Raw genomic sequence first — 21,759 nt, forward strand, 5'->3', positions numbered from 1 at the left:
CTCAAGCAAATCTAAATCCGGCAAAAGTTTTAGAACCGAAACTAATAACATATGTCCTATTCGAAAACAGGTAGAGTAATGTACTTCATTCTCCCAAATCCCCACACATTCTTGCAACGTGTTCAAAATTATACGACGCGGTGGAACTGTGAGTCCTGCAGAAAGAGGCGCCTCACGGTGGAGCAGATGCAGGCAAACGGTCAGCATTGCGGAGAAAATGTCGAGTTTGAAGAGACGGTTAAGGATGCTTGTGTTATCCGCCTTGTTTTGCTCTGCTAGATCTCGGTGATGCACCAGAATTGCTAGGCCGCATTCCAGAGAAGCCCAATACGAAACTTGGTAGTCAAGCGGGGCGCCAGGATGTAATGCGTGAGAGCGGTGCAGCACAAGGAGAATACGACGGAAAAAGATATCCAACGTCATGTAAAGCCTCGGCTTGCCGTGGATGTTGCCCAATGAGGTATCCATGAGTTGCCGCACATGGTCATTATGCTTCACAACTTCGTTGTACAGTGGCTTTTCAGTTTCGCTGGTGATTCTGGAGATTATGTGGCATATTGTGGGGTAAACATCAATTAACATTACCCATGGGTCATTCGTCCTGAAGATGGATGTTGGTGAACGTTCAGTGAACATATCGGCTGATACAAGCAATGGTTTTCCTGTAATCGCAGCGACTTGTACGCAAAAATATACGATGATAGACCATAGTGTTTGTCTGGACTGCCAAGCAAGAACCTCCTCACGAGAATGATGCAGTGGCGCAGGCTGCCTATGCAAACCCATTCCCACGGCTGCACGCGTGACAATCCCCAGCAATGTCCAGCACGAATCGAACGTACGACATGTGGTATTGACCGTTTGCTTAGCAAGTACCATAAGGCAAAGGGTTCTTATGGCTAGAATGTCTGGTTGAATCATGAAAGGAGTCCGACTCAGACAAGCCTCAGCTGCCATGCAGAGCTCCGATGTTGAATGCTCATCCCTCGTCACGGCAAAACACCCCAGTGCCAAAACCATCAAGAAACAGGCTACCCAGGTCATATCTGCTGCCATGGGATCATTCCAGAACCTCTCGATCATAGGTAGAAATGTAGAAGTGTCAATAATGGGGATACCTGCTTGGTAGAGGGCTAAGTAGCCATCCATGTAAGATTGGCATGCTTCTCGATGGCGTTGGAGTAGGTCCTGGATAGTATCCATGCATAAAAACTTGGCAGCTGATGGACTATTTAATGGAAAATTCCCAGGCAACACAGATTCGTCCAGAATTCCGGCCTTTTGCTGGCGAATCAAGTCGGCGATCATGTGGCAGACTGGAAGATCTTTACGCCCAGCTTGTAATTTTAGCTACAATTGCATATAGTCAGTTTCGTACAGTTAAATGAGCCCATAAACCGAATACCTACTGTGGATAAAAGTTCGCTCCAATGGGTAGCACTCCGACTCTGTGCATGCCATGACTTGATGACGCTGTTGGGTTCTTGCATCGTTTGTTGCGGACTGACATCTGGGGATAGGTCGGCTTTTTCTGCTCTGTGGTGGTACTCACAAAACTTTCCCCAACCGGACAAGCGACATCGTGAGCAGGGCAGCGCCTTGTCACATTTAACCTTGAGTCGGCGGCATCGTATGCAAGATAGTTGGGCTCGCTGCCTCTTCCTGACAAGGCTAGGCTGTTTATCGCTGCTGTTTCCTTGGTGCTGGTGCGCATGACGTTCAGGGCGTGAGAGCTCTACCTCAGGTTGTGGCAGTGAAGAGTCAGACATTTGAGTCGGCGGACAAACACCAAGGGAACAGGAGACATTCGCTCTGGTGCACCGCTGGCATGACGGCTTCGATTGGTCGCATTGAAGTTTGAGCAGCCGGCAGCGATTGCAGGTCCTGATCTCCCTCCGAACTCTCCTGGCAGGCATGCTGCAGCACTAGTAGGCGGGGGATAACAAAAAAGATCTTTTTGGGGCATATGAAGTCCCGTGGTTGAACTCGGAAGAGGAGAAACAAAAACTACTTGAAGTGTACGCTTAGATCCGCTGTAGTGTACATGAATATCAATCCAAAGGTGGAAGATGAGTTAATATATTACAGACCACCTAAATATTCTCTCCTCTAATCCAATGTCTACTCTGGACTGCTTAGAGTAATATTGGCTTCGGCCGAGACAAATCCCGCTTACTGCCGATAGCTTACGACGTTAACCCCATAATATTTCCTCCCAGTAGCGGATAGAACGGTCCTGCTGTCAGCAGCCAGACACACTAACCCTATACAATAGATAGGTCATCAGCATTTGAGGAATAGGGTAATGAGAAAAGCACTGATCATAACTAACATAAACATAAGTTCTTCTCTTCTACTCCTTAGGGGAAGAAGGACGACATTCCCTCACCTCAGCTGTTTTCTAGATAGGTAGTTAAATCATCTTTACCTGTGATGCGTTAGCGCTTAGATTGTATTGCAATATATATGCAAATTAGCAATAGATATTTGAAGAGAAGATTTCGGTATTAAGGAAGTGAATTTGGAAGCCTTACTCCTCAGATTTCAATATACAATTCTCTATGCCATATGATGCTCTTGTATATTTCTATATCCCGTTCGTTTAGAACATGAATCATATGCTATTTCGTTTCTTCGCTATTCAAACGTTGTGATTGCTTCAGGTACTAGTTTTATGTGCTGAAAATGAGGCGAACGATGTGCTAAACATACAAATTTTCTCAAGGGAAATCTATCCAGACGTGTCTCATAATATAAAGACCCTACAGCCAGCTTGCTTGGCAAATGTTCTCAGTAGTTCAGCGAAAAATATTTCAGATAATTTACGGTGAGAAAAGTCTATTAATTAGCGAATATTTAAATAATTGTTATGGTACAAGAGAGTTCTGTATTGAGGAAGGTGAACGATATAAAATGTATCTCGAGTGATAGTTGGGTTTCAGGCAGCCTCTTGGAGATTATTTCTCTGGGGTAAATCATATAAAAAACAATATTGCTATTAAAAGTTAACTATATCTAATGTTGAAATTAAAATTAGGTATAATTGTGTAATATATATATATATGTATATATATTTATTTATTTTTAGAAAACTAAAACTTTAACGTAGCACTTGCAAGCATTGGCTAAAAGAACGGTAACTATGAGGTCACATTACCTCCCCCTACCTAGTACACGTTTATATATTTGGTAGTTACCTCTCCAGAGGTTTAGTAGCTATCAAGTGATCCTCATATATCACTTGGTCCCTACGTGCTGTGACCTTGGTGTACCGATTTCATATAATCTACGCCAAACTAACGCATTATAATATAGTTCACATGGTAAGAGACAAGATAACATATACTGTGGTCGACTTGGAAGATATCCCTTGGAAATTCGCATTAAACGCTATTCTAATACGCGAGACAGAGATTGCAATTGCCGCAGCCATAAACGGTTATAAAATAACTAGTTTGCAAGGCAGAATATCATTTTGTAGCACAAAGCAGCGGCTAGCCAGAGAAAAGTTTAGCGCAAGGAGTAGTTATTGCGATAAGTAGAGCTCAAAATATATAACGTGATTTGGTTCTTTGCTGCAGATCGACCCCTTATAAATAGTTGGTTCCATCACAGTAATTATTACAATTACAAGTATTTGCCTCATCTTTGCCCTGTTAACGCTACAGGATGACTGATCGTAGGATTAAGTATAAATAAATTATGATTTGAGCTCTATTTACCGCAGATAAATATGTGGGTTATCGGTTGGTGCGCGCTCACGCACTAGGCTGACCACTCTGCTAGTAGTAAGACACTGGGATGTTATATAGTACTTAAGGCTTCGGTGGGGTTTTGACTACCTAATTACTAAGTCAATAAAGTCGAGTATATCCTATCGTATAATAAAATATAACTATGTGTAATATCAACTATTGAGAATCCTAATTTCTTTATCACCAGACTTGGCAGTGACTTGGCGCAACTTAAACGACTGGGGCATTTGTTTATACGAGCCGGCTAAAATAGATGCAAGCGAACAGAGGCATATAGCGGATTACCCCTATCATCACCAGGAAAAAATTACAGCCTACCTTCTTGGCAGGCATTTCATCACAATATGTTATCAGGTATTGATCAGGACCGGGCTGTGCTCATTTCTTATCTATTTTAACCCGAAACTTGTAATACTTCTTAGCGAAGCCGTGCTTGGTAATAACAGACGGGCGTGTAAGAACAGTTAGTGAATTATCCTAGCCATCTATATACTATGAATAATCGTATTTTGGCTACTGCGCAATTTCTTCAACATATAGAACCTAGTTTAACCATGGCAGACCTCCTCATTTTTCCTGTCCCCGCTGTGGCGACAGGTTGAGATCACCATGAGCTCCACTGTGATAGTGAAGATTTTGCATGTCGTTCGGACCATAGTATTGATCCGCCATCTTCTCCTCTTTCACGCCCAGTGGTTTCTTCATGCGATCCGCCCACTTTTTCATATCAATAGTGTTTGTTAAGCGCCAATCAGTAAGTTTTTCAAAGTTAATGCACTTCCGATCGATAGACCTGGGATGATCGTATCAGCGAAAACCACGACGGAAAGAATATCAGAGTAATAGCGTACATGTCTGGAAAGGGATGTTGCAGTTTCTCTACCCAATGAAAAGTTATAAGGTTTGCATTTCCACTGCATTGTATGGCTTGCATCAGAATGTCGATGCAGTGGTTGATGTGCAATTCTCGCAGGGTAACATTATTAGCATCAGGGTTACCCATCGACGTGTTGTAATATGTCCCATAAGCAATCCGTCGGAGCGTATTAACGCAATGGAGCTGATGATAGATATCTAATGCAGTAGCGTAAGCATCATTGCCCAGCCCCCATATCTCTGGATCAAGCTTCACAGCTGTTTCTGGATCTTTTCCAAGGCGGATGATATCCGCACGTGTAACAGGAAATACACGAGTAAGTTCCCATTCTTCCCATGTGGAGTCTGCATCTGAGTTTGGCATCTGACGTGCAATAGAGCGTTCCCTAGGCGTGAAAAGTGTCCCGTTGATCTTTTTTGTTGCCATTTCTAGGTCAACAGCACGGTGGATGGGGCCTATAGAGATATTAACATTTCGGTGACCTTAGCAGCGATATTTTTCTTCACCTACTCCAAGTCGAGCATGCTCGAAGCTCTGTGTTCAAAGTCCAGGTTCGCCAATAAATAGAAGTCGAGAATAGAGATAAAGAAATGATGAAAAAGATAGTGTTGAGGTATGCTATGTAAGACACACTTGAACCCGAATACTGCTTGCTTCTATTTTTGTGAAGGAATTCCTCTTCTTCACTAGTCTCTTCTTCCGGAGACCGCCATCGAATAAGCTGGATCTTGTGATGATACAAGTCTCTTAGCAAGGCCATACTGAATGTAGTCCTTCGCTATAAGATATGTGGTCTTCCTAATATCAGTGATGAAAGTCCTCTGATATGTAGAAGAAGGAAGAGCTACCGGAAAAAATAAGCTCTTGGGTGGTGTCCTTGACACAAATCTGCACAGTAATTAGGCAGGCATTTTATCGAATTCCCAACTCAGTTAAGCAATTAGTGCTAGTACTTTTGCAAGCAGCTGGAATGGTGTGAAGCATGAACGTAGACCATTATGGGCATATTGGATTTAAGCATAGATAAAATAGGAAGGTGAGTCGCAAACTATAGAAGTTGGGATGATAATACGAGTAAATATGGGGACGCACAGGAGGGAAAAGATAACGGACAGTTCTTGGCTAAAGCTAAAAGACGACTGCTCCAGAATCTAAGCTTAAGCGACATGGCGTGATTAACAGCTAGCAAAGTTCAGAAACCCCCACCACCACGTATACTGGGAAGTTGGTTACACAATGTCACGTTTTGCATATAATATATATATATATATAGGACCAATGTTGTGAAGTCATTTAAGCTCCCATTCCATATCATATCAATGCAATCATCTTTAAGCAATCTCCAAGATCTAATCTCAACAAATACGATCATGAAGTTCAACAATGTTATCGTCGGTGGTGCCACCTTGCTTGCAGCTCTTGCTTCTGCCTTGCCAGCTCCAGTAAGTATATTTTAAACTTAGGAAGAGCCAGATATTAATCGTGGTTTCTCAGGATGTAAAAGAGACAGAGAAAAACAGTGACAACGCGGCCGAACCATATAAGCCAAATTACTTCTCCATCATCAAGAAAGAAAGGGTTGAGGCCGATGCTGCCGAGCCGTACAAGCCCAACTACTTCACCATCATTAAGAAGGAGGCTCCAACTGAGGATTAGGCAAGGTTATAACAGGCGGAAAGAATGATAGGCTACTTTATTATGGGTCACTCTAAATAGAAGAGCTTTACTACATGCATCTTTGATATATTCAACATTAGCATAATATATAGAGCACCCGTACGTACTATTACCTTAAACTTCCATGTCACGACTATGTGCCAGGTTCTACTTTTGCTTCGGCCGGAACCTATGTAGCTAAAACCCATTGAAGGTCCACAATCTTGGAATCCTAGAAACCTGCCCAATTCCGGCAATCATCGTGCAAAAACCTTGTTTCCACCAGTCTCCACCAGTCCATCAACAGTTTTCACCTTATATCTACAATAAAGGAGAAAGTGGGTGGAATTCTTAGATGGAGACTTTCATATGATATATGTTTATAATGGTTTTGGGATTAAGATTCACAGTGAAAAACTATATATAATAGAGGCTTATATAGCCTTTTATTGAACCAACTGTTACAGCATTGAACCTCTCATCTTGATATCAAATTTAACCTCCATAATATAGGCTCATACCTCCCAGCTGGCAACTTGTGGCTTCCAGTTTTACATTACCCCAGCACTTGTCCTACACAATACAACATCACTGGGATACTAAATGCGGTATTTAGTAGATGAAAACTCGTGATGGGAATTGTGAATAAATTTGGCCACCATAGTCCTAGGAAATTAGGTACGTCCCCATAGGGCTACTCGATGTAAAGCTCACGTATTATCTTGAATTTGTCATGGCTGGTGTCCCCCATCAACGGCTGTCGACGATGCCATTGCCGCAAAGCTCTCATTCAAGCTTCATACTAAACTCAGCTTTACTGCGTAGACCATCACCAAATTGGAAACTGTCGTCGACATTATCGGACAGAATCTCCAGTCTCCTCTATTACAGATGACCCAGTCCTCAGTTAACTCTGTATGATCAATTTTGATGATATCATAGCTCTTCCTAAGCATACTGTCTGGTTAAGGACACGAAATACCCTTCACGACTAACTTTCCTCAGACACTAGCTCTTCACCAGCCTGCTCGTAGCAAAGCCCACCTAGGGTATACAGATTATCAAAGTCGGCTTGGGGATGGCATTTTGGCATATGTGCATTAGAGTACGGCCCTTGTATTTTTTATCGAGGCAACGGAGAGATTGACGACTCTCCTGGAGGAAACAAGTGATTACCGACGGCTTACCCTCCTGGCAATGGTACAGTAAAGGATCAAACAATTGGTATGGAAGGCCCTGTTGGCTTCTCAATCCTATATCCCACACTTGAACTTGAATTGGACTTCCTGGCTGCAGGCCTCCAATTACCAATGTCGTCATAGTGTTTGGTATGCTTGGCATAATAAATGCCATTTTTATACAAATAGTATCAAAAAAGCCCCGGTGATGATCCACGAAAGCTTTGCTCAGATGTACGCAGTAGTAAAGACGTTGAAAGTGAAGATTGTCCTCTCGATGCCTCCTGTTAGCATTGTTGAGGCTGACTCATATATGTAATACCACCTTGGATGGGATTCATAGGGATCTACATGCAGAAATTCCTGGGAAGATGATCGTATGAATTATGCATGACGTCATTTCTGATTTGGGTGCAGTCGTTAGGCAACTTTGCCGATGGTAGATTCCGGCATATTGTACGTAATGTGCTTGAGCTTCCACACGTTCTTGGCCACTCTAGTGGCTACGTTGGTTGGATTGAGTGTATATCTAGTAGTCTAGATCAAAAGTTAGCAATATGTTCGTGGTATCCCCGAAGCATGTCGCCATGGGTGACCCTATATTAGCACGATCCGCTCGTCTGGGTGCCTAGGCACGCTTGATGTAGTCGATGTACTTGTCAAGATCCGTATATTCATGGGTGTTGCTACACTCAGGTCAAATTTCGTCGAAGGAAATGCCACTGTAACTGTAGAGGTTGTACCCTATGTGAGCGTCTTCCTTGGTCTAAGCCATTGAATCTTCTAGGTCACCCAAGTCCCGTTGTGTCCTTAGTCTCCGCTCGCTTATGCCTAGGTATTCACTACGCACACAACGGGACACCCCTTTACCACAGCCACGGCTCGCATAATCACACAGTTCCGGCCGTTTCCGATGTTGGCAACCAAGATGGGTGCCTTGTTACATGGATATTGGATCAGCCAGTTCTGGACGTCTGAGTCCACAGGTATGCTGATGTAAGACGACACAGCTATTAGCTCAGCTACTGTTGAAACAAAGGGGAATGTTGGATCGCCGAAGAACTCATCCAACGCCTAAGAAAAAAGATTGATTAATTGACGCATTGCGGTAGCGTTACGGTGATTGTTTGCAACTTTTTGTGGAGCAATACCGGAAGAAAGAGAAAAAAGCAGTGCATATACAATATTTCATAACCTTCCGCTCACAAGGGAGCGGTCCATGATCTTGTCGTGTTATGAACCTCAAGTCCATTAACACAGTGCTGTGTAGAGCGTTCCGGACCAAGGGGTAGCCGTTGCTCAATTCAAATAAAAAGGCTATGGCAATGGATATATCGTTGTTCAAACTGCCATCGACCGCCTTTATCAATTCGAAAATCCCAAATATTCTATCGAGATACCTGTGCTATTTTGTTTGCTAATACATTGTCTTTGCGTTTTGCAGTTTCAAATTGTACGCAGTTCCAAATAATTTCGTCCTTCAAGCCGGAAGCTTGACATCGCTTTCGCACCAAATCACTTAGGCGTCTCTAATATATGTTCAGCGACGTGATATCTTCGGCCTGGCTGAAAACGTAAATATTCTGTTCCCAAATACTGGTCCTAACATTGCTGCTAGAACGCTTAGCTGCGCCCTACTGCTATGCCCACACATAGAGCACCAACAAAATTCTCGCATTGACAATCGAGGATCACGCAAAATCTGGTCTACATCTACTATGTAAACTTCTGCGCTACAATTAGCAGCAACACGCCAACCCAAATGGAGACTTGGTCTTCACGCTATCAACACTTTAAACAATGCAAATGCTATGGAAGGGGGATTCACGCTGAAAGCCGTCCGCTAGGAATGGTATACCTACCAGCGGGGAAACATGCCGACTGGATGATGGCACATTAATGTTGTAACAGCATGGGATGTACGGGTGAAGAAATATTTGCAATCCCGCGTTATGTTGACTAGAGATCTGGCTGATTAAAATGGTAATCGCGGGGATGGCCTTTTATTTAGACAGCACCGATCCAGTTTATCATGATGCCGAAAACACATGCACAATGTATTTGAATGGAGCGGATGTTAGTGGCTCTAACTTTGAAGGTTACCCAACAGGACCACCTACATGGCCGCCCCAAAGCTCTTGATCCATTCGATATACAAGGGAAAGCTGAGTTGTGTAGCAAGTCTACGTGATTTCAAGGTCAAGCCCATAAGCTGGGAAATCGCCACTAAGTACGCGATTGGAACGATAACCTCTCTTTCGTTTTCCTGCTCCCTGGCTGGCTAAAATTCGCTGGCGTGATACAAGTTGCGATTGTGGGAGAATGTACAGAACATCTCAACATAAAACTGGCTTGTGGTCGTGTTCTCGATAGCAGAGCGTCGAATGATGCTCTCGCAACAACAGGTTCACCACGCCCTATTATTCCATACTCTGAATGTAATAGATAAGGGGTAAGGAAAACAATTCTAAGATCTAATATATATATATGTGGTTATTTCCGGCGTCAGAAATAAAAAGGGGCGCAGATACTGATAGCAAAATATACCCAAAGGCATAGTAAACCAACCGTTTTGATAAAGTGTGCAGATAAACCAAAGGCATCTCTCAATGCAGCGCTAAGGTAGCAGGACAAGCCATTGGATGATTTAATCTGTAATCTTAGTATTATAACTATAAAATTTAAGTTGCAATAACTTAACCACACAAATAAGGACCAAATTCAGCCGTCACATAGTCCTGTTCATTACTACTGTCAAATACAAAAATCTTATAGCTGCCCCCGCCCAGTGCTACGCGAACTACCACATGACCCTGCTGACTGCACATCTCAGAAGTGAAACGATTATTGAGAAGACAATTCTCCGGCAACATTCTGGTAGCAAAGACGTTGCGTCTCGTCACTCCCGGCCAAGCCCCGAGCATGCGCTGGAGCTGCGCCATTCCAGGATGGGTGACGTGCCAGGAGGGAATAATATAGGTCGCTGCATCAAGCAGGGCAACGAAGCCTGGTCCGCAGGCATCGAAATAGCCATGGTGATTGGCAACGGCGACATTGACTTTACCTGCGGCCTCCGCTACGGGTGTTTCGACGTCCATCCAGGGATAACGGCCGTCATAAGTGTCGCAGGTAAGATCGCCGCCAGTATAGTAACGGAAGAGGCCATAAGACAAGAGAAACGCTATTGAACACTTATTCTCTTCCGGCAGCGCCTCAGGTGGCAGTGTGCTGAGATCCGGGAAAAGCGAGCGGCTCTCTTGCCCTTTGCCGGTCCACACCAAGCCGTTCGCGGCAAGCGTCCGGATGGAGAACGTCGGGTAGTCTTCAGGCGATCGCAACCTGATCTGGCTCTTCGAACCAACGTCGATGCTGGCAACTTCACGCCCTTCCTGCCGCCTTGCATCAAGCCAGGCCAGATAGTTGTCGGTAAATGGGGCTGCCAGTGGTGGCCGGAGGCCGTAATTGGGATAGGCACGATCAATCACAAGCCTCGCCGGCATCTGGTAATCAACGTCACTGAGTCCAGTCATTTGGAATCCGCTATGCATAGCTGTTCTGTCAGAATGAACATCGCCGACGTGGTCCGGGTGTACATGAGTGGCGATAAGATAGTCGAGCGTTGTGCTGGTGCTGTTTCGCAAAGCATACTGCGCCACCAGCTCGCCGGGTCGTCGCGAGCTTTGTCCCACGGAACTATTCTTAGAAGTCCCACAATCGATCAAAATAGTTGTCTCATCTGGTCCAACGATCAGGGTGGCATTACCGCAACCGGTGTCAATGTGGTGGATATCGAGAGTCCCTGGCCTCCACTCAGGCAAAATAGGGAATATTGCTTCTTGTGGCATAGTAGGCGTAAAAGCGCAGGAAATGCGATTCCATAAGTCAAATCGCTTTCAATCTTTGCTATGTAAAGAGGGGGTAGGTATCACGACCCGACCTCTTATGCGGCCTTATTAAGCTACGTACTAGGAATAACAAAGGACCGAGGGACTAATCAGAAGGATGCGGTGACGCACGAGAGCGCTCTATATAAGCAATAGGGCGATGGGCTATATCGCTCCTTAAGAAACCACTAAGCCTGTACCTGGCCCAATTGCTCATACGTGGGCTGCTCAGCTTACTGATCATGAACGCTGCCGATGTTGTATCTACAAAAGATGAGTTGGTGTCATGAGCAGTAAGGTGGCACCGAAAACTGAGATTTGTCTTTGCTAAATGTTTTGACAGCGGTTCCGCGCCACTTGTCTCTCCATGGGGAACCAGCATATCCAGTTCTTCATTTCGCGTGCGTAATATTGTTGAAAATGATGACTTGTATGAATTGGAAGATGCCCCTATGCAAACGAGCCCAGCTATAACAACTAAGAATGTGGCAAATATACCAGTCCCGTATGCAATGTAGAGATTGCGCGGATTGTAGGAATATTCATTCAGGGAAGTCCATGGGGTGACATTCCCTACTGTGCTGTTATCGAGACTACGCCTGGTTCCATTGTTAGTGAATCTTTGCTAAAACCGTCCCCCCCCCTCCTTGAGTTATGAACGAGACTTACAACAACTCCGGGTTGCTGAAGAGACTCAGGGTGATGTTAGATACAAGTTGTCCCAAAGTCTTTGTCATGGTAAAATTTGTTCCCTTTCCCGATTTTACCCCTAGGATGCTTGTTTCTCCGAAGCCTTTTTGCAAGTATTGCATATCGTGAGCCTGGGTTAGGACGGTTGAAAGAACTTGAGTTCGTACTGGCTGTAGAGATCCATATCGCGTTGCGATGATCTTTCCCATTAGAATGCTGCCCAATGCATCCATAATAGATACGTATGCAACTTCAGGGATAATATGGTCACCTTGACCAGTTGTCGTGGCAACACTAACAGGGTTGAGCCTTCTCAAGCTGCGAATGCTGGCTTCTTGTTTGCCGTTCTAGAATCTTAGATTGACATCGTATGACGAATTATAGAGTCTGCATTCAATCGTCCTATTTGCGAACCAGCCGTATGTTGGAAATCCAGCGAAAAACCGGCAACGGGCTTGGTTATCAGCAGAGCTTGCGGTGTTGTCAATAGTAGCCAGGTTGCCGCTTAAGCCGAGTATAGTTTCAGGATCCAAAATTGCCCGCAAACCGCTCAACGTTCTATTCTCCCAATTGATGATAGTATCGCCTGTCTTGTTATCTCGTGCCGTCTGGGGAACGAAGCTAAAATATGTAACTGCTTGATTGGACATTCCCCAGACTGACCCATATGCATCCTCAAAAGTCTTATCATAAGCGGCATGGAATTCGGAACTGCCTCCCAGTGGTCCACAGGATAGAAAAGGGCCATAGAAGGCTAGAGAGTATGAACTATTGAGGTACATTGACTATATGGGGAGAATGGGTCCTTGAGAAGCGACGGCTGATACAAGTCGGGAGACGGCAACCGAAGGGGCAACATACCCTCCACCACCTTCGTTCCCCCCCTGTGCAAATGGATAGGGGCTCGTCGCATTTATTGTAAGCAAACGTTTGATATATGTTGACTCATTGAGCTGCTTAGACGGTTGAACTGTAAGCACCGCTGGGGTGAAGACGGCTACAATAGGTAACGCCCTGCTCCCCAAAATCATACAGATACGTTAGCTAATGCAGAGCCATTGACGATAACTGATGTTGATCAGGAGCGGCAATTGACGTACCATAGTATACCGGCAATTAATACCAATCCAAATCCCTTTTGCCAGAGTTCCAAGGTTAAAAATTCCCAAGCATTGGTGGTCACGTTGAACATGGCGTCTACGCCCTCCAAAGTTGCATGATGTGATCGTAATGTTGCCCAAAGCAGTTGTGTATATGCAAATCCAACTGCAGCCGTCAGACGCGTTTTGACTAAAAATGCCATACCAGTCCCAATACGAATATTCCATTCTTGTTCAATGTTGCTTTGTACAATCCGCGAATTCAAAGATGCGTAGAAAAAATGGTGGCCCAGCGCAAAGGCTATACCACACAAAAGACAGCTGATCATTAAGCTCGGCACGGCCCAATGCGCCTTAAATAGCGCCATCTTCAGAGGAACTTTAGATGAGATTGTCCAAAGCACCACTGGATATTGTGTAGAGAAGTGCTAACATTGCTTATAAATTTTATATGTAGATTTATCCGATATTAGATGTCTACACTTTTTCCTGTAGGAGAGACTGGGGGCAAATACGGCTCTCTGTTGCCTTGCTGCGGTTTGTGCATATTTGCGTACCGTTTGTGTCTACGCTTACTAGCTACATAAGAACATTACGCCGCATAAAAGTTAGATTGCAGCTGCGGGGTTAGGACATGTTACGTTATTTTGATGGAATCACGTAAGTCGTCTGGTGTGATCTGCATTATGGGCAATCGATGGAATCGGGGGACTCCTGGAAATTCTCTGGATGGATGACAAAGTTATCTGGTCTCATCTTTGGTGTCGCGTCTGGTTGCTGAGGGACAAGTGCTGTGTTTGAGGTTGGCTCGATTTGGAATAGTGGATGAAGCCAATTTTTTTTACTGACACGGGCCTCATCAGAAAGGATCGCCTTGGTCCTCCCAACTAAGCCCAGCGAATGAACTGTAGGAAAGCAATTAGCTTCATTACCACTGGTAAATTTGAGAACTGACAGTAGTATCAAATGGAACAAATCTAACAAAGTAGAGTATGACGGAGGGAACTGCGTAGCATAGAACCTGCCGACGATAATACGATAATAAGATAATAAGCTCACCATAGGACTAAGGGTGGGCTGCTCTAAGATTCTTGCTCATGGATTTTAACAGATATAAGGTTTTAGAGAGGGCGCAATAGCACCCAAAGACAAGTCTCTAGACTAAAGGAATCTTCGTGGGTGAAGTACGTAATATTTTCCAATAGTACTGATACGACGGGGTCATTCGATAAAATATGTACATATGCTGGCCACATACATACATCAACACTTGGTGTCTCACAACAACGAACGTATCTGACATCAGCGTAATATATATGTACTTATATGCGAAGCCAAAGAAAAGATGAATTATGGGCGGATGGAGGGAGCCCGATATTTGTGGGGTTGATGTTCCACCACTCGTTATTTGAGTGTGATGTGACCATGTGTCGCTTCAGTATGTACAGGACTGCTTAAAGAATTTAGAAGAAACAGATTAGCGTAATCTATATATGCTAATGCCTACTATGAAAAGGGATATATTGATAATAATTTGTTCACCATGGGTTAAATAACCAAGTGGCTATATATTGCGTGTGGGGTACAGGATGGAACAGGCAGTTGCGTGAGGTAGTCGTTCAGTGAGAGAAAGAGGGGGAAAAATGAAGACGTTATGATTTTACCGATAGTCAGTATTTAAAAGATTCGATCTCGCATAACCACTAGGTCCGCTGATGGTAATACTGGCATTATGTACGCAGGCGGCTTTGCAGATAATTGCTCGACAAATTTCTTTGTCTGAAACCCGATCCATGTCCTAGAACTCCGAGAAACCAGTTCACTCGGGTACTGTAACCCCTTTGATGTTACAGAAAAAATTGGTAATTACACGGCTGTATGCATTCAACCACCTGTGGGGGACTTTGCCACTTTGCATTTAACGAACGATTGGATTTTCTAGATAAGGTTAATTTAGTAAGCTTGCAATATGGCTATTATCACGTGTGACCGATTTTTCCATTTGGATCCGGGTATTTAATATGCCTAGTGTTTATGGTTAATAAATCTCCGGGCTGTGTCAGTTCCGCTGGCTGTTATAATGCCAAGTCAGCCACCACAAGAAAAGAATTTAAAATTTATAAATAAAAATGAAATAAAATAAAATAGAGTAACAGAACCGTAAACAGGGTTGTAGGCTCAAAAGATTTATTAACAGGACGGCTAATTTACTGCTGTTAAAGAGTTGTCCACACACGGCTAAATATAACAATATAGTTCATGTAAGGCCGCGTAGGTATGCAACTTATATGAGGATTTAATTTCTTTATTAAGGCTAGTGTTGTACTTCTTTCCTTCGGCCAAGACAAGGTTAAGCTAATGTTTTTATATATTATACATGCTTCATTTGTATTGAGCGTCTTAGCAGAATAGCTGTAGTCACATTTGAAGTTTACCCGAGGCGGCTATATATGTATTTTTATAGAGCTGTCAGTAATGAAATAGTAGCCAACTACTTTTATAATATAAATCGATAAATGTTTATTTTCTCAATCACATATATACTTTCCGATTATAAATTGCCTTGATTTTCGTTTCTGAGACATATCATTCCCCAGAATTCCAACCCAAAAACCGAGCGCAATACCATAGGCGTACCATTGCTCTGCAATTCCTCAAGAACAAGTCGTATTAGGTGGTGATTATAATATCGGATTTTCATATTGCTGTCTCAACTCTCTAACACAGGGTGAAGATTAAATTACCAATATGAAGGCAAATGTAATTTTTTGTCTCTTGGCGCCACTTGTAGCCGCGCTACCAACCGAGTTCATTCAACTGGAACCTAACCTTGCAGCACGTCGTGTTAACATTACAGAGCGAATGGCTGACTTAGAGGATCGACAAGCTTCTGTCAGCATTGATCAGCTTTTTAAAAAAAAAGGCAAAGTCTATTTCGGAACTGCCACTGATCGTGGCTTACTTCAACGAGAACGAAATGCGGCTATTATCCAGGCTAATTTTGGCCAAGTGACGCCAGAGAATAGCATGAAATGGCAGTCGCTTAACCCTAATCAAGGCCAGTACAACTGGGCAGATGCAGATTATCTCGTCAACTTCGCTCAACAAAACGGTAAGACCATACGTGGTCATACTCTCGTTTGGCATTCACAGCTGCCTAGTTGGGTCAACAACATCAACAATGCAGATACTCTGCGCCAGGTTATCCGTACTCATGTTCTTACCGTTGTTGGGCGATATAAAGGGAAGATTCGCGCCTGGGTATGTTGGAAATATCTCAATTCATTCCTCTGCATATGACCATCATAAAAGTATCCAGGATGACAGCTAATTCATAAATACATTAATAGGACGTAGTCAACGAGATTTTTAACGAGGATGGAACACTGCGCTCTTCTGTGTTTTCTAGGCTGCTAGGCGAGGAGTTTGTTTCAATTGCCTTTCGTGCTGCTCGTGAAGCTGATCCTTCCTGTCGCCTTTACATCAATGATTACAATCTCGATCGTGCTGGGTCGAGCAAAGTCAATTTAATGAGATACTATGTTGACAAATGGATCTCCCAAGGAGTTCCCATTGACGGCATCGGTGAGGCAACAACACCTACAAATTCAACTGGACTTGTGGCTTGGAGCTGTTCAAAACTAACATGGAGGTTTTGGACAGGAACCCAAACTCATCTTAGCGCAGGAGGAGGAGCCTCTATACAGGGTGCACTTCAGCAGCTAGCTACAGCGCCGGTCACAGAATTAGCCATTACTGAACTTGACATTGCGGGAGCCCCATCGAACGATTACAATGCAGTTGTTCAAGGATGCCTGAGTGTTGCCAAATGTTGGGGTATCACTGTTTGGGGCATCAGCGACAAAGTGAGTATTTCGCAAATTTGCTATTGTGAACCAAAAAAAGCTTACTGGCATATCCACAGGACTCGTGGCGTCAAGGCACCAATCCTCTTCTATTCGATAGCAACTTCAATCCTAAGCCGGCATATAATAGTATTGTAAGCATCTTACAATAGGTTTTCCGCTGTATAATAATAGCGAAGGGTAATATACCTCAGAAACTGGGTATCTAGCTATGTAAATAAGGCTACCTCATAGATACAACACCAATTTTGCACCGAAAGCCAGGAAAAATACAGATAGCCTAAGCTTTTATGTTGTTTCGGTCGTTTCGGATTCATCCGGATATTCATTTGTTATCCTTTTACTCTCATGCCCCTATTCTCTCTCGCAGCCTCCTCCTAGGTAGACTTCATCCAGTGGTTCCAGATCTTGCGGGACGCAAACCACATAGTCAAATCCTGAAGGCCGATTGATATCTCCCACAAACATATGTTGGAAGAGTATAGTTTTCTCGGAGTTTTTCTTTCGCTTCGTTTGTCCTGGATTCCGCAACGCCAGGCAAAATGCACAAAATTATATTTGCGATTCGTGATTCATTATTTAAGTATCATTACGCTCGTAGGTCCTCATTAAAGCATATTGAGACATCAACCCTTATGACAGGGCGAGCTGCCAGCCCCGTTGTCGAACGATATCCCTCCAATCCACCCTCTCGGTCTCGTCTGATTCATTCCTTTTCTTCCAAACATCTTCCAATACCTCCCTACAAGCATCGACATTCCGAAATCTCCTCCACTGATTCATTGTGTACAGTCTATTCCTGATACGCTCAATATGCGCTGTATCTTTTGCCTCCCCACCCGCAATAAAAAGCGGGAATAGTAACGAGCACTCAGCTAGAGACCCCTCGGGTACTCTTTGCGCAACGTCGCAAACTGACTCAACGTACACCCAAATGCCTTCTGGTAGTATCTCAGCCGCATGCTGTGGGAAATATTGGCGTACGACACGATCGAGGTATATGAGGCCTGCACTTCGGTATGTTTCGCTGAGGGAGGCAAGCGGCGTGTTGGCGGAAGATGTTGGACATTTCCAGTCTCGGAGACCAATGGCAATATGGTGAGCTCTTTGAAGCGGTGTATGGTAGTTGCAATCCAATGGTAACCCTTCGAAGATGAGTGCAGAGTTGCCTTCATCCAAAACCAGATCACCGCCGACAGATGACTTGTATTCTGCGCAATCCGCATTCAAAACACTGATTTCAGATATCAATAGCATGATCTTGGACGCAAAAGCAAAGTAGGGATCCGCCATGGCATCATCCGCAGACATCCAATAATCGCCCGTAATCAGAGGCCTTCTGTCCAGAGATACGCTCATGAGAATATCATGATATGCAAAATTCCTCACGAGCCACTTCCTTTCAACTGATTTAAGCCAATAATCGCTCAGAACAGATCGTGGGGGTTGTAGTGAGCCTACTTGCATATCAGAACCCTGGGACTGCAAGGCTGCTGCAGCACCCGATAGATGGTGTGCCCAACTACTGCTGGTTGCATCCGAGATAGTCTCCATCGAGCACATGGCCATAGCTACAGCTAGGCACATTTCCCCAGAAAGGCTACCGTCTTGAAGGGCGGCGCTAAGGTTAGCAAGAACCCGGCCACGATATTGAAGAGAAGTATCGTGAAAACTGGGGTTCCGAAGGGCAAGGTGGGCCGATGACCATGCAGCCATTGCATCAAGGAGGGCAGGGCAATCGAATGCCATCGGCAATAAGACTAGATCCATTATTAAAAAGTAATTCTAGAAATAGAAAGAAGGACAGCTGAAGTGAACTAACCTGATAAAAAGCAGTTGTTTTCAGCGGTTGCTGATAGCATAATAGCGAGAGTGGAAGTATAGTACCGCATCATGGTCCTTCGACTAGAGCTCCAATCATAACCAACAGGATTGTCAGGACGCACAAGGTCCAGAGGCTCGGATATTTTCGTTAGCCTCAATAATTCGGAAATGTGGTCGCCCTGCGAAAGAATGGGGTGCTGAGAGTGCCAGTATGATTGTGCCTGAGAAACCCCCAAATCTTCCACGGCATCCTCGCTCCAGGCATTCGACAACTGCCGGGGCTTTTCGTGCTTGCAAACAAGGTTAAGTCGTGAGCAGTGCCCGCAAATTGGTAAACCCTGGTCGCATTTCTTCTTGCGCTGCCGACAGGTCAAGCAGCCGCGGCGTTGTCGCGTGTAGCCACCCTTTTTTGTCGACTTGCGCGGTGTGACCTGCGGCTGTGGAGCAGGCTCCAGTGAAACGGCCAAAGTTGACATAATGAATATATCAGCGCGATGGGCGTTACTGGCGGCAAGGGATTCCGATGTGGGACGCTGCGCAATATGATTTACAGGCGAGTACTCTGTAGATGGGATGAGATGCTCGGAAAGAGGTGAAGTAGTAAAAGAGCGGAGATTCAGAGTGTCAGGAAGAGTTCATGCACGGCGTTAATGGCGGCACGAAATTGCTATCTTGCTAGTGTCTGATTGAAGATAGTGATTGGATGTTTATTGGCTGGAGGTGGCGGAGCGAGTCATGAACAAATATGGGTCTAGAACGTGGGGGAATCGATAACATGGGGACTTTGAACAATATACTTTCACCAGAGGCAAACTAATATTCGTGGAGAAGGGATGAATAATCTGCATGGAATTAATAGTGCACTATCTTTTCAAAAACAAGTATAGCAGGATATCCGCCTAGTTTGAGACATAAGTTAATGCACAGATTCGCCCCCATAGTTTGAGACATAAGTTAATGCACAGATTCGCCCCCATAATTATCCAGCCTTGGCCCAGTAAACGTCTTTCGCAGATTGGCAGCCCATGCAATCGTTGTCACTACTAACCCAACAGCCATAACGACAATCAGATAGTTCATGGAGCTGGCAGTGACAGGATATCCGACTGGGAAGCAAAAACAAATTGAGAAGAAAATGACTAATAACGTGGCAATTGCATTGATAATGTAGCCGAACTTGCCAAGAGAAAAGGCTCGTTCGGGAAGAATGCTGCGGCCACGGAACAAGAGAGCAGCCTGAGGTAATGCAACAGTGATGTTGAGCGCAAATAGAGTGAGATTGATGAAACTGCTGTATGCTGTGGATGATGCAACATAGAGAACTCCAATAATAATCTGCAAAACGAGCATGACTGCAGTGGCACGAACGGGACTTGCCCAGTTGAGGCGAGAGATAAAGTTGGAATATGGTACGCCGCCGTCTCGGGACAGGGACCAGATTGTTCGCCCCGCGAAAATGAAGAGATTGAGAACAATGTCGTAGAACATGACCATGTAATAGATGGCCCAGATGGTTGTAGCCACCTTCGAGTTCAGCGCTTGGTTGTATACTTCCAAAATCGGAACCCCAGATTCGATAAGGGCCTGGAGATCCGTAACAACAAACATGAGAGCAATGTTCCAGGCAACAACTGTGATGACGCCCAAGGTCATGGTGGTAATGATGGCAATGGGGACATTTCGACTTGGATTGGGTACTTCTTCAGAGACGTGCGTCGCGGCATCTGCACCACTAAATGCCCATAAACAGCCGGTAATGCCGATAAAGATCGCCCAACCATCTGTCCATCCACTGACATTTTGATAATCTCTGAACACAAAATCTGCTGATTGTTTGATGTCTTTGACAGTGAGCAATGTTATCAGCGAGGCCACGAAGCCAGCCAACGAAAGAACAAGAATCGTCACGCCCAACTTGCCAATAGCAGCGGGGAAACGAGACGTGAGCACAAATGCGATGATACAAAGCAAAATATGCAACAGGTATGTATGCCAAGCTTGTATTTCGTAGCTCTCGTTCCACAGACTAACGACGTCGAGGATGGAGCCTGCGACAAAGAGATTGCACGACACAGTTGCCGCCATGATGTAAATCACGGAAATCCATCCTGTAAAGAACGCGGCAACTCGGCGTGTTGACGGAGGAAAAGTCATATAGACGATGTGATATTGACCACCAGCAGATGGAAATGCGGAAGCAAGTTCTGCAAAGCCAACATTAATGATGGTCATGATAACCGCGGCAGCGATAAGGCCGTAGATGAGAGCTGGGCCACCACCACATGAGAGCGGGACAGCAACACCAGAAGCGAATGCTACCCATGAATTCATGGTGGTAAAGCCGAATGCAATGACTGAAAGAAGAGTGAATCTCTTTTTGAGGTGCTCTTCCGGACGCATTAATGGTGGCTTGTCTTCCACATGTGACTGGGAAACGGATGCGGAGTCCGGAAGTTCAGACTTATTCTTATCCATGATGAAAAATACTTTTTGCACCCTTGACTTCGATGAAAATAAATATTGAGAAAAATAGAAATGAGAAGGGGGGGAGAGGAGGAAAGGAAGAGGAAGGTACTATGACCAACAACTGGTCTGACTTGGGTATGTTAAACAAAAAACTTTTGCGAGAACCATTCTATATAAAGTCGGGTTGCGGAGATATACTCTGGGGTGTCGAATCTCTGGGGAACATTCTTTGACGTGAGATTTGATGTTCTGAATACGACGAACTGATAAAGGCACAACCTGGAGGTGGGTCTGATTGGGTGGCTGGCCACACTTGGCCGATCTCGGGCTTCGTCGAAACGCAGCCTTCACCCGCCGTTAACGCCGCATGTGGAGTTTGGAGATTGTGGAGAAGGCGAACCCGAAACTTACTTAGAGCAACCTGTATATAATAGAGATACCAAAGACCATATGTGCTGAATTT

General features: G+C 44.5%; 8 protein-coding genes across 8 annotated transcripts; 2 read left to right on the forward strand and 6 right to left on the reverse strand.

Moving 5' to 3' along the window:
- Positions 1–93: 93 nt before the first annotated feature.
- On the reverse strand, positions 94–1,895 carry TRIVIDRAFT_2412 (uncharacterized protein; the record flags this gene model as incomplete). Its single annotated transcript, XM_014100525.1, has 3 exons — positions 94–529; positions 635–1,350; positions 1,410–1,895. Coding segments are annotated over 3 exons (1,638 nt in total), but the record flags the coding sequence as incomplete, so codon positions are not given.
- A 2,514-nt stretch (positions 1,896–4,409) lies between these two features.
- Positions 4,410–4,911, reverse strand: TRIVIDRAFT_131309 (uncharacterized protein; the record flags this gene model as incomplete). The annotated part of the gene is made up of 2 exons (XM_014100529.1): positions 4,410–4,548; positions 4,607–4,911. Coding segments are annotated over 2 exons (444 nt in total), but the record flags the coding sequence as incomplete, so codon positions are not given.
- Positions 4,912–6,002: 1,091 nt separating this feature from the next.
- Positions 6,003–6,288, forward strand: TRIVIDRAFT_222704 (uncharacterized protein; the record flags this gene model as incomplete). Its single annotated transcript, XM_014100530.1, has 2 exons — positions 6,003–6,074; positions 6,127–6,288. 2 exons carry the CDS (start codon positions 6,003–6,005, stop codon positions 6,286–6,288), a joined length of 234 nt encoding a protein of 77 aa, XP_013956005.1.
- A 3,874-nt stretch (positions 6,289–10,162) lies between these two features.
- On the reverse strand, positions 10,163–11,311 carry TRIVIDRAFT_222705 (uncharacterized protein; the record flags this gene model as incomplete). The annotated part of the gene is made up of 1 exon (XM_014100531.1): positions 10,163–11,311. One exon carries the CDS (start codon positions 11,309–11,311, stop codon positions 10,163–10,165), a length of 1,149 nt encoding a protein of 382 aa, XP_013956006.1.
- A 1,807-nt stretch (positions 11,312–13,118) lies between these two features.
- Positions 13,119–13,508, reverse strand: TRIVIDRAFT_53259 (uncharacterized protein; the record flags this gene model as incomplete). Its single annotated transcript, XM_014100532.1, has 1 exon — positions 13,119–13,508. The coding sequence occupies one exon, from the start codon at positions 13,506–13,508 to the stop codon at positions 13,119–13,121; it is 390 nt and encodes a 129-aa protein (XP_013956007.1).
- A 2,380-nt stretch (positions 13,509–15,888) lies between these two features.
- TRIVIDRAFT_53264 (glycoside hydrolase family 10 protein) lies at positions 15,889–17,158 on the forward strand (the record flags this gene model as incomplete). The annotated part of the gene is made up of 4 exons (XM_014100533.1): positions 15,889–16,401; positions 16,491–16,725; positions 16,804–17,006; positions 17,066–17,158. 4 exons carry the CDS (start codon positions 15,889–15,891, stop codon positions 17,156–17,158), a joined length of 1,044 nt encoding a protein of 347 aa, XP_013956008.1.
- Positions 17,159–17,639: 481 nt separating this feature from the next.
- TRIVIDRAFT_127080 (uncharacterized protein) lies at positions 17,640–19,246 on the reverse strand (the record flags this gene model as incomplete). Its single annotated transcript, XM_014100534.2, has 3 exons — positions 17,640–17,944; positions 18,074–18,766; positions 18,829–19,246. Coding segments are annotated over 3 exons (1,416 nt in total), but the record flags the coding sequence as incomplete, so codon positions are not given.
- Positions 19,247–19,784: 538 nt separating this feature from the next.
- On the reverse strand, positions 19,785–21,230 carry TRIVIDRAFT_151748 (uncharacterized protein; the record flags this gene model as incomplete). The annotated part of the gene is made up of 1 exon (XM_014100535.1): positions 19,785–21,230. One exon carries the CDS (start codon positions 21,228–21,230, stop codon positions 19,785–19,787), a length of 1,446 nt encoding a protein of 481 aa, XP_013956010.1.
- Positions 21,231–21,759: the final 529 nt, after the last annotated feature.

This window comes from Trichoderma virens (genome assembly GCF_000170995.1).
Source record: "Trichoderma virens Gv29-8 chromosome Unknown TRIVIscaffold_61, whole genome shotgun sequence".
NCBI lineage: Eukaryota > Fungi > Ascomycota > Sordariomycetes > Hypocreales > Hypocreaceae > Trichoderma > Trichoderma virens.